The sequence below is a fragment of the Acomys russatus genome, chromosome 13 (assembly GCF_903995435.1).
Source record: "Acomys russatus chromosome 13, mAcoRus1.1, whole genome shotgun sequence".
NCBI classification, from domain to species: Eukaryota; Metazoa; Chordata; class Mammalia; order Rodentia; family Muridae; genus Acomys; species Acomys russatus.
The window spans coordinates 45,718,878-45,731,540 of record NC_067149.1 but is presented as its reverse complement, the minus strand read 5'-3'; the positions used below and the strand labels follow the sequence as shown (position 1 = coordinate 45,731,540).

The 12,663-nt window shown below is 41.9% G+C and overlaps 1 protein-coding gene across 1 annotated transcript in view; it reads left to right on the top strand.

The window, feature by feature from the left end:
• LOC127197354 (ankyrin repeat domain-containing protein 26-like) overlaps nucleotides 1-12,663 on the top strand; it is a 77,506-nt gene that overhangs the window by 34,110 nt on the left and 30,733 nt on the right. Inside the window, exons 16-21 of the mRNA XM_051155220.1 lie at nucleotides 634-704; nucleotides 2,549-2,703; nucleotides 7,595-7,762; nucleotides 10,154-10,187; nucleotides 10,467-10,608; nucleotides 12,278-12,491. Coding sequence (XP_051011177.1) covers nucleotides 634-704; nucleotides 2,549-2,703; nucleotides 7,595-7,762; nucleotides 10,154-10,187; nucleotides 10,467-10,608; nucleotides 12,278-12,491 — 784 coding nt within the window. The remainder of the gene's footprint in view (nucleotides 1-633; nucleotides 705-2,548; nucleotides 2,704-7,594; nucleotides 7,763-10,153; nucleotides 10,188-10,466; nucleotides 10,609-12,277; nucleotides 12,492-12,663) is intronic.

The window sequence follows — 12,663 nt, the reverse complement described above, 5'->3', positions numbered from 1 at the left end:
CAAGGACTGGCTCTCAGGGAGAATAAACAAAATCTTCATATGTAGGTGGTCTTAAAAAATTGTCCTGTCTAGTACAGGAGCAAAAAGAACATACATGTAAGGGGGAAAAATGCAGCTCACATGGTAAAGATGTGGTAGGAAGATTGCTAAGACAGCCCCAGGAAAGCAGCACCTGTTAATCAAGAGAAAAGCACCTGCGCTCAAAGCTTCAGAGAGGAGACTTGAGTCTTGAACAATCGTGAGTGGAAGAATTTCTGACGTAACCCAGTGCTCAGCGATAGCGGTCAGAAGTGTAACAGCCGTTTCAGAAGCCAGAGTCGCTGCTGGGAGCCGGGATTGTGGGCACTGTGAGTGTGTATGTGTCTCTGGTATGCATTTATGTTGAATTTGTGCATGAGTCATTGGGATTTTTATATGTCATGGTTTTGGTTCCAGATAGTGTCTCTGAATGATTTGTTGAAGTTTTGGATAACTAGGAGTATTTCCTAAGGTAGGAAGTATTTAGCTTTGTAGCTAATGACTAAACTTGACTTAAACTCCTGGATGAAAAAACAAATTATGATTTTCTATGTTTGTAAAAATTTTATCTGGCAAAGAAGTTTATTTTAACTGAATATGTGCATTTGACTGCAGAGCCAGACCTAGAAATTGTGTCAAGAGAAGAGCAGCAAAGGCTCGGTGGCAGTGAAGACGGCCAGAAGAAGGTACGGGAAAGCTCAGTCCGGCTTCACGTGCGCTCGGCTGTAGTGTGGCATGCTGGGTGTATCATTCACACTAGCCTTTTAGGGGTGGTAGAACAGGCATTACTATTATTATTATTATTTTGTTTTTTTTTTAAGATTTTATTTATTTATTTTGTATGAGTGCTCTATCTGTAGAAGAGAGAATCAGATCACATTATAGATGTTTGTGAGCCACCATGTGGTTGCTGGGAATTGAACTCAGGACCTCTGGAAGAGCAGGTGGAGCTCTTAACCACTGAGCCATCTCCCCAGCCCCATTATTTTGGTTTTTTGAGACAGGGTTTCTCTGTGTAGCCTTGGCTTTCCTGGAACTTACTCTGTAGACCAGGCTGACCTGCAACTCAGAGATCCGCCTGCCTCTGCCTCCTGAGTGCTGGGATTTATTTTAAATTACATGTATATGTGTGCAGGTGCCTGCAGAGGCCAGAAGAGAGTGTAAGATCCCTTGGAGCTGGAGTTAGAAGCAGCTATGACCTCAACGGGGTGCTGAGAACCAAACTAAGGTCCTCTGTTCTCTTAATCACTGAGCCATACTTCCGCACTGAGGGGCAGAGAGAGAAGATTCTGGGAGCTCAGTAGCCAGCACCAAAAGGACAAGCTTCGGCTTCAGGAAAAGGCCTGTGTCAGTGGAGTAAGGCAGAGTACTAGAGCAGGAGACGCAGCATTTTCCTCTAGCCTAAGGATCACACGCATGTATGCATTCATGCAGCACAAGTGAGTTCACATACATGCATCGTTCACTCGGCCCTCAGCACCCCCCATAATAACCTTAAACTGTTCTGGAAACAAGCCCATAAAATAACCTCAATGGTAACTCTGGAACGAGGCCTGTGGTATTGGGGTGTGTGCATTAGCTTTCCAACTATTTCATCATCAGAAACTGGTAAATACTCTAAATGTTTTCATCCACCATCTTTATCAATAGCAGATGGTATTAGAACTGGACTCAGCAGAAGTGAATGCGCTGCCGTAGTTTATGACTGCTCATCTTTTTAACTGGTGTTTATTGACTTTGGCACTTAATATTTGTCTCCTCTACATTTAGGGATCTTTAGAAAAAAGACTTACGTACTCTTTAATGTATGATGAGCTAAGCCTTTGCAACACGCAAAACAAAACAAGAACCCTCTAATTTGTTTTTAGTAAGTGTGTAGTGCAGACTAACAACAGACACCTGAAGTCTGCTGGTTTACAACATCCTATCTTAGACTGACAGAAATTAGTTTTCTACTTCTTAGTGATAGTCCAGTGATTTAGAAATAACTAAAACATTTTTACTGGTGAAATTTTAATCATTGTCTAATTTTTCTTTGTGTATCGCTGTGATTACTTAAAAAATAAAGTTCTTTAAAAAATATATACTCTTACAGAAAGATCTCCTGAGAATAAAATTCTTTATATCACTCCTCTATCTCAATATGCATGGGCCTTGAGTGTCAAACCTAAACCATGGTTAAACTGTCAAGTGATAAAAATCAATGAAAACTAAGAACTTTTTAAAAAGAAGAATTTCCTTTCCATTGAGTAATGGTATTTATTTTTTTAAGACTTATTTTTATTTTACTTGTGAGCATGTCTGGCCTGCATGTACAGATGTGCACTAAGTGCATGCCTCATGCCTACACCGGATCCCCTGGAACAAGACTTACATATGGGTGTGAGCCGCCACATGTGTGCTGGGAACCAAATCGGCCTGTTAACCGTGGAGCCATCTCTTCAGCCCTTCCTACCCTACCCCGCCCACCCCAACAAAAAAGGTCTTTTATTTGATAAACAGGTATCTTTCTGTCAACTTTTCATCAAAGGCTGAAGAGAAAAGAAAGTGCAAGAACAATGAAGCAGAAGTATCAGGAAATCTATACAGTGGGGCCACTGACAGTGATGGTAATGGATTAAATCGACAGAGTGGAAAAGCTGGTAACCAGCAGGCTCCTATGAAGGGGTGCGAAGGACACGAGGGGTGAGATCATGGCAATATTTAACATTGCATAGTTGCTGCTGTCCTATAAAACCAATTCTGATTTGGGTTATTATTCATTATTAAATAAATGCTGTGCATATATTAGACATTCAGCCTTGTGTGGTTGTCAGGAAAACATAAAAGGACCTATTTTTCCATTGGATTAATTAATATTTTATTAAAAATAACCAGGATTGGCAAAAGTAAAGGCATTCTCATGCCCTGTGAACAAGTGAAAATGGTAACTACTCTCGGCAGGTAGTTTAGCAGCATGTGTCCTGGTTTGAGATACACCCTAACCTAACAGCAAACAGCTCCGCGCCTCGATCGGATCCTTCCGGAGTGGGAAACATGACGTACAAGCACGCGCATACATATGCTAAAGACATTTGCATATTATGTTACAAATGTACATAAATAATAATGTATGTTAAGGATATGTTTTGCATATTCATCTAACCATGTTACGCGTGTGTATTTTAATATGTATTTTAGTATCATCATGTCTTAAAGTTGGAGATAATCCAAATATCCCTCAGTAAGGAAAATATCAAGTTGTCATTTTAAAAATAGAGTGTAAAATAAATAGCCACGTTTATAAATCACCTTAGATCTTTAGTGTACTGGTTAGTTCATGGTTGAGGTATATTTAGTACATTTAGTTTGATGACCCAGTTTAAGAAAATTCTGTTATAACACATGCTGCATTTTCAGTTACACTCAGTTTTAGGAATTTTAGAAATCCTGTTTGTCTTACTTGACCCAGTCATCGTTCAGTGGTGTGCTGATTAGCTCCCATGAGCTGCTGTTCTTTGTGTATTTTAATTGTTGTTGATGCCTAGCTTTATTCCATTGTGGTCGGATAGAATGAAGGATATTATTTCAGTATTTGTATATTGATAGAGCTTTGCTTTGTGCCCTAATATGTGATCAGTTTTGGAGAAGAATGTCGCTTTACTGTGTGTCTGGAATGTTCTGCAGCGGTCTATTAGGTCCATTTGGCTTCTGAAAGCATTTAACTCCAGTGTTTCTCTGTGTAGCTTTGGCTGTCCTGGACTCACTTTGTAGACAAGGCTGGCCTTGAACTCACAGAGATTTGCCTGCCTCTACCTCCCAAGTACTGGAATTATAGGCATGCCACTGAACCCACCTGGAATAAACTTTTCTATCCTTGCTCTGTAAGATGGCATCTGTAGTTGGTAAGAAAGACGATTCTGTCTTGTTATCCAGTCTGTTCATTTTAGGGAATGGAGACTGTTGACATTAAGAGTTACTACTGGAAGATTTTTTTTCTTTTTTCTTTTTCTTTCTTTTTTTTTTTTTTTTGGTTTTTTTTTTTTTTTTTTTTTTTTTTGGTTTTTTGAGACAGAATTTCTCAGTGTAGCCTTGGCTATCCTAGTCTCACTTTGTAGACCAGGCTGGCCTCGAACTCACAGCCATCCGCTTGCCTCTGCCTCCCAAATGTTGGGATTAAAGGCATGCGTCACCATGCCCCACTGGAAGATGTTTTTTAAAGGAGCAGAACTAGCCAGGCAGTGGTGGTGCACACCTTTAATCCCAGCATTTGGGAAGCAGATGCAGGCAGAGATCTCCGTGAGTTCGAGGCCAGCCTGGTCTACAGAGTAAGTTCCAGGACAGCCAGGGCAACACAGAGAAACTCCGTCTTGAAAACCAAAGCAAAAAACAAACAAACAAAAAATGTAAAGGTGCAGAGCTGAGAGAACTAATGCATGTGTTAAGCTGGCTCCCAGGCTGTGGAGATGGCTAGTCCAGCAATGGCTCTCCTAAGGAAACATTGGGACTCTGGTAGTTGTTCCCGCTCTGAGGCTAGATGTCTCTGCAGTCCAAGTCGTTCTGGTTGGTTCCTGGAGAGCTACTTGTCTAGTCTGTTTTGGATTCCTGGGGAAGTTGGATTTAATGCTGGCTGCAGCAACAGGACACACAAACTTCTCTGTGAGAGTGAGGGCAAGCAGGCAAAAGGCAGTTTCTTTCTTGCATGCCCTTTCATGTAGGCTGCCACCAGAAGGGTGATGGGATTCAGATTTATGGTAGCTCCTCTTGCTTCCCAGCTACTTCCAGATGTGGTCACGTCGCCAGCCAAGATTAGCCATCACAGATGTGCGCTAACTCTTGGCATAGTGTTGGTTTTGTTCTGTTTTCTTAGACTTGTTTTCTGAACTCTCCTGACATTAGTTATTTCCTGTGATCTCTTGGGCATGTTCACCTTTCTCCTCAGGCAGAGGTATTCATTCTAGTTTCCTCCGTAGAGCTGGCTTGGTGGTTAGACATCTTTAAATTTTTCTTTTTATCACGGAAAGGTTTTCTTTATGGCTTTGATGGGTATAGTTGCCATCTCCAGAATGGGGGTTATATCTTTCCAGTTCCTTTTGACATTAGATGTGCTGTGTCAGGTAACCGGGCTACTCTGATGGGCATGCCTTTATATGTGATGTGACCTTTCTACGGCTTGCTTTTTTCTGTGTCTGTAACATTTTGACTGTAGTGTGTTCCATCCTGTTTCATCAAGTTCTGTGAGCTTCTTGTTCTTGGATGGACATCTCTTTCTCTAGATTGGGGAAATTTTCTCTTATACCCTCACTGTGATAATATTGTTTTTCTTCTATAGATGCCCATAATTTGAAGGTTAATTCTTCCATGGTGTCCCAAAGTGTGTGCATTATGTTCTGTTATTTTTTTTTTCCTCATTGACCTTTACTGAGTAATGGAATTCCCCTACACTGTCTCCACTCCTGACTGTTTTCTACTGGACCCTTCTGTTGGCAAGCCTTTCCACGAGGCTTTTACTTGATTGCTGAGTTTTTCCCTTCCAGCACCTCCTCAGTTTGGCTTTTCTCCAGCAATTCTATCGTCTCCTTACTTCATTCCATTTTCATCTTTGAGTAATATCTGTCTTAGTTACTGTTTTATTGCTGTGAAGAGACACAATGACCTCAGCAACTCTTATAAAGGAAAACATTTCATTGGAGCTGGCTTAGAGTTGAGAGGTTTAGTCCATTGTCATCATGGCAGGAAGCATGGCAGCATCCAGGCAGACATGGTGCTGGAGAAGGAAAAGAGATTTCTACATCTTGATCTGCAGGCAGCAGGAGACTGTGTCACACTGGACATAGCTTGAGCATAGGAGACCTCAACGCCCGCCCCCACAGTCACACACTCTCTCCAGCAGGGCCATGCCCCCTAATAGTGCCACTCCCTATGGAACAAGCATTCAAACACGTGAGTCTGTGGGGGCCATTCCTGCTCAAGCCGCCACACCGTCTGTATTTTCTTCTGGTCTTGTCTCACTCTCCTCCCGGCCCCCTTGAGGTATATTCATACCCTCTGAGTTGTTTGAATACAGTTATAACCATTCTTTTGAGGTTTTTGTCTAGATGATTTCCAGAGACACTATCTGGAACCAAAACCATTACATATGAAAATCCCAATGACTCTTGCACAAATTCACCCAATTCTCATTGGTGTTCATTGCTGTGGAACTAGTAATTTGGAGAGCACATGAATGAGTTTTTATGTTTATTTCTGTGCTGGACTTATGCACCTGAAGTAATTTGTGTCTCTTTCCTTTGCTCGGCACACCCTTCTTTCAGTGCAGCGTGTACCACTGTCTGGAGAGGGCTGGGATGTCAGACAGTCGACAGCGGTTTGTTTTGTGGGATTGTATTGGTGGTTTGAGAGTCGCCTACTGTTTTCATGAGCAGGCTTTATCCGGCATAACCCCTTGCTGGTCTTTCTTCTGCTGGGGCTCTCAAGTGTGCCGCCTCTTCCTTGAATAAACTGTGGCCACTGGGCAGGTGGGGAGGAGAGCTCAGGGAGCTGGGTGTATAGTCAGGTGGCCATGGAGTTGGGAGGGGCAAGGCCTATCTGAGAACACTTATAGGGTGAGAAGGAGCAAGCTGAGTTTGAGGGGGTGGGGTTGAAAAACCTCAGAGGAGCCACAGGGTCTGGCAACACTTATGAGATCCCAGAGGAACCGGAATCCTATAGGGCACGAAGGAACGATGCCAACCTGTGGCGCGGGGGGATGGACTGTCTGTGGGGAACGGGAAGGGCGAGAGCCTAGTGGGCAGTGAGGAAGGTCATAAAAGAGAGGGGCAGTTACAGGTAGGACGAGCAGACCCTACCTGGCAGTATAGCAAAGTGATGTCCTGGAGGGTCTCAGTGGGCCTGCCATGGGGTGGGCTGCAGGGGAGGCTGTTCCTGTATGGGGGGGACATGCCTGAGGGGTGGCAGAGCAGACCTGGCTAGCACAAGGTGAGAGGTACCCGATATGTGTCTGTTCTATAAAAAGTAATCTCGGTTGCCTGTTGACACATTCAACTTTAAACATTTTTATTTTATTGATTCATTTGTTTTTGTTTACTTATGTTTATGCACATACACAACATTTTTTAAAAAACTAAAAATGTAGCACAGAGCTCCGTGTTACTCCTGTCTCACAGGCATTGTCGGCACAGAGTGTCACCCTTTGAGAGTGGTGTTCGCATTTAGTTCACAGTAACCTTTTGCTGTTTGCCTGTTTTACACCTTTATGTTCCTACAAAGCACTTAATCTTTTGTGTTTATATTCTGTCCTGTAAGCAAAATGGTTTCTGCTTTTATTTCCCAGTGAGCTCTTGTGATGTTACATCTTCTGAAAAACTTCCCCTATGCTCAGTTAAAACTTGTCATATATCTCTCAGCAACAGCACACGTGCCATTGTGTATATTTATTTATTTACTGAGCATATATTTAGCTATTGTTTAATTAACTCATGTTTTGTTCTCAGTAAATTAGTGTAGGAAAAGTCAGAATTTCATCAAAATTACTTTAATTATTTGTCATTAGAATTTTTAAAAACTGGCTTTTAAAAAATGGATTGTTTTGAAATAGTGGTCCTGCCTGCCTTATGAAGGAAGCGAAGAAGAAGGAAAATGAACAGTGGGTATCCAGAGAAACTGTTATGGTGCCGATGATTGAGAAAGCCGGCTCGCCAACCGGTGGGCCGCTACAGATGCAGGAGGGTTCCAGTTTGAGTGACACAGACCAAAGTGAATCAAGGTAAACACGAATTCTTTGTTCCCTGTGAAGAAACGTTGGCTGTGACTGCCTAACTGTGGAAGTAAAGCAGAATGTGGTAGTCTCTAGACTAAGAGCTCACCCGTGTCAGGGTTGCTGAAGAGGGAAGGCAGCAAGGGACATCAGCAAGTGCAGTCTCCAGAGAAGCAGAGACACTCCTCAGATTTTATGCTGGGCATGACAACAGAAAAGTAGGCAGGAACTGAAGAAAATGTGTGATTTAGGAACCTCCTTTAAAAGAGGCGTTTAGAATATATTTGCATAATATCAAGAAAGATCCAGCAGAGACGTGTATGCTCACTCAGTGGGATCTGGTTTGTATGCCTAACTTACTAAAACTTGACACTTTCAAGCCAGGTGTGGTGGCACGAGCCTTTAATCCCAGTACTCAACAGGCAGAAGCAGTAGGATTGCTGATTGAGGCCAGCCTGGTCTACAGAGAGAGTTCCAGAACACCCAGCGTTACACAGAGAAACCCTGTCTCAAAACATAAAAACAAACAAAAGAAAGTTTCCCTTTTAAAATCTTACCTGTACAGGTGTTTGCCTGCATGTATGTCTGTGTACCATGTGCATACCCACAAAGATTGAAAGGTGTGGGGTTCCCTGGAACTGGAGTTATCAGTGGTTGTGAGCAGCAGTGTTGGTGCTGGGAGCTGAACCCACATTGTCTTGAAGAGCAGTAAGTGCTCTTAGCCACTGAGCCATTTCTCAGCCCCTTTTACTTAAATTTTTCTGGTGTTAAGCTCACTGACTCTTCATTCTGAGTAGGTTGAGAAATGGAATATATAAATATGAATTAAACATGAAAATAGTGTCCTAAAAGTTAAGCTATTATAGACATTTAAAATTTAGTTAAATAAAAATATATAAAAGCAATTACTTGTAGCAGATGCTATGTGTAGCATGTGCTCGTTATTGGCTGGATGTATGACTTAACAACTGAGTAGATTAATGATGCCTGTTTCCTTAGAACAGATTAGCTTAGTTCATACAAAGCAGTTTTCCAAAATTCTGGAGATGTAAAGTCTTTTTATTTAGGAAATATCTACAAGATTCAGAAGTGGCGCGTGCTCTTGGATATGCCGGGTCTGCCACTGATCAGCTGTCGGGTCTAGGGCAAATTACCTGGCTTGTCTTTGCCTCACTTCTTTGTAAACTGCCTGCTACATCTTAACCTGTTTCGCAGAACTGTGAGGACTACTACAAGGTTAGCACAGTGCTTACAGTACTGCATAGTAATTATATGCCCAGAAAAGGCCAAGTCCTGCCACCATTGGAGATGGAATGTTTCCAGTCCAGATGTACTTTATGTTTGTAATTCAACACTTGGAAGACTGAAGCAGGGCCAGCCTGGACCACACTAATGAATTCTAGGCTTACCAAGCCTTCATCTCAAAAACAAAATGGTTTCCAAGGACTTCTGATGCACTTTCCAGATAGGTTGTAGTGCCCGCAAAACTTATTTATTTATTTTTTTTTATTGCAAATGACAGTAACAGCAGCAAATGGCAGCCAGCAGTATGTTGCCACCAAGCCTGAGGACCTGAGTTTGATGTCCCAGAACACACAGCCAAGGAGAGGGCAGCTCGTGCATGTTGTTCTCTGACGTCCTCTCTTCCACTGTAACACACACGTGTTCTCTCTCTGCCTCTCTCTCTGTCTCTCTCTCTCTCTCAAAAGAAATGTGAAAACCTCTTTTTAAAAAAAGACTTATTTATTATTATGTATACAGTGCTCTATCTGCATGTACACTTGCATGCCAGAAGAAGGCATCAGATCCCATTATAGATGGTTGTGAGCCACCATGTAGTTGCTGGGAATTGAACTCAGGACCTCTGGAAGAACAGTCAGTGCCCTTAAGCTCTGAGCCATCTCTCCAGCCCCTGTGAAAAACTTCTTAATGGTATTTCTATCAAATAAAGCAAGTAAAGTGTTTTCCTTTTTCTTGGATCTAATTTTAATTCTTTCTGGCCTGAGGGTGTGACTCGGTCGGTAGAATGTCTGCCTAGAGCACAGAAAGCTCTGTATTGGATTGCCAACAGCCCTTGGTGGGCCTTGGTGGCACACACTTGAGACCCCAGTGCTGGTGATCGAGGCAAGAGGCCATCTTCACCTAAATAAAAAAGTATATATGTTTCAATTCCTAATTATGATAATTATTTTTTATCTCTTACTTTCTGTTTATATCTAAAATCCCTTATAGAAAATTATTATATTTTAAATATCTCGTAATCTTGAATAGTAAGAGAAATCAATTTCAAATGTAGAGGTTTTGTAAAAAAAAAAAAAAAAGCAATAATCTTGGATATTCTTTGTATTTTACATAGTATTCGTCTTAAAAGATTTTTTATGGATTTGTTTCTTATTTTAGGCCCATAAAGAAAACATCTAATAAGAATAACAAGGTAATGTAAAAATAATAAAAATATGGCTTTGTTTTAAAATCTATTATGAGGTAGTATTATAAAAATAAGTTTTAAGATATAAAAGATAAAGTGAAAAAAGAGGACCTTGTTATAGAAAGACATTTACCTTTAAAATGGAAGAAAACAGTAGCCATTGATAAAGACATTCTTCTAACCACAGTGAGTTCTTCTAGAAAGTACTTTCTGCTTGTATAAAACATTATTTCCTGTATCATGTAAATACTAGAGAAACAGCTTCAAATAATGTTTATTTTATAGGTCACTAAACAAATATCTTCTGTGGCTGACCCTGATGACCTAACTGAGTCCTCTGAAACCGCTTCTGAGGACTGTGAGGTACAGTGCCCCGATTATGAGAGCATTGTGTGTGAAATTGAGCATCTCAGAATGGAGTGTAAAGGTATGGTCACTGTGGACATAGGAGGAGTTTCTATGTATGGTAATATGTGCACACTTAGGTTAGCGTTGACCCTAGAACACTGACGGGTGACAGGACAGTCCATGTCAGAAATACACTTTCTCTTAAAATAGTATGTAAGCTGCTTATTATATTCCATCAGCCAAAGCACTGTGGTCGTTCTCACTGGACTTTTCTTAGTGGGACTGACAGCTTTGCCACTGCACTTTCTTCCTCAGTGACACGGACATCGACTGCAAAGCAGCTGTCAGAAGCGGGCTCCAGCACCAGGGGCCGTTGCTTGGCAATTCCTTCCCCTAGTGGCAGTGGTGGGTCTTCAAACACTTCTTCATCCGTGGATGGGAGATCTTGGTCATCTGCTAGGCAGAGGTTCTCACATTCAAACCAGTCTTTTTGTTCATCTTGCTTTTCTTCTGTGCCTTACTGTCACTGGCTGAGGTTACCTAGTGTGCTGGCTAGGTTTAGGACAACTTGACACAAGCTAGAGACAGCAGAGAGAAGGGAGCACCAGCTGAGCATGTGTCTCCGTAAGATCCTGCTGCAGGTGGACCTGGAGGACATCTCCTTAGTTGTGTGTGCTAAGGAGGGCCCGTCGCATTGGGGAGCTCCTCCCCTGCGCTGCCGGCGGACTCTGCACCAGCTCCTTCCTCCGGGTTTCTCCCAGTTTCCTTCCTGTCTGACTTGCTTCTCTGATGAGCAGTGATGTGGAAGGAAAGTGAATAAACCCTATCCTCCCCAGATTGCTTTGGTCAGGCGCTTCATCAGAACAGTAGTAACCCTGACAGACCTGCTCTCTGCTAGAATACTGTAAAACTAGAAAACGTTGCCCCTGCTAACCAGCCTCCTGAAAACATGGTCTCTTTTTTCACTGTAATTATGTAAAGATACAGATCTGATTGTATTAACCCTTTGCCACAAGGTTAAGTTGCTCAATCCTTTGCTTCCTCCTGCATTTTCTGTGTCCCAGTTGTCTTCGAAGTTTGTTCCTACAGTAGAATGTTTTGCTTTACACAGCTTCAGCCAGGCATGTTGATATATAAAGGGCAATTTGGTTCATTTCAACATATGTATTAAACACATGTAATCACCATAATCAAGGCAGTTAACAAACCTATCACAGAAGTGTGCTTATTTCTCCACACTCTTTATTAAGAGCTGACAGATTGTACCCCAGCATGTCCCCGCTCTGTTTTCCTGTCCTGGAGATAGGAGAGATCCACTGTCCCTGTCTTCACAACACTGCTTGCCAATATTTTAAATCTCACGTATTCTAATAGGAATATATTGTGCAAGTCATGATGGTCTTAATGTGCACTGCTAGCTAATGCCAAGCATTTTCCATGTATTTATTTTTTTGTGCTATGTCTTTGATGAATTTCTTTCCGATTTGTGTCCGTTATCTTGTAAATTGTGTTTGTCCAGCACTAAGCAGAATAGATACTCTTCTTGGTCCTGTGGGAGCAATGAGTGAGATTTCATCTAGTCTTTTCAGATGTCTTATTCTTGGTGTGCTGTTTGCAGAGTTTAGTGTCATGTGTTCCACAGTGTAAGCCTTAGTATATGTTTCTGCAGTGCATAAGTGAGTGAGCACAGACATCCCAGTCTCTTTTGATGTGCACACTCATTTTGTCTCTCATTTTCTCCAATTCAGATATTGTTAGTTTATTGAAGATCCGGGATGCAGTTTATTCATATAAAAGAGTAATCGAATTTAAAAAGAGCCACTGTGAACTACTTAGAGGAAAACTTAAAAGAATGGAAAATAAGTGTAAGGGATTACAGAAGGAAGTATCAGAAACAAAAGAAGTCAAGTCACAGCTGGAGCATGAAAAGGTGGAGTGGGGGCAGGAGCTCTCCACCGTGAGGTATGCTGCCTGGGTTTGCTGCATTTATAATTTCTAGTGTTCTGACACAGTACTTTTTTATATATATGTGAGCATGCTCGTATCGAGCACATGCTTTGGCGTGCATGTGGAGGTGCTAACTTGGGAGAGTTGGTCTCCTTCCACCCTGTGGATCCCAGAGACCCAACTCTAG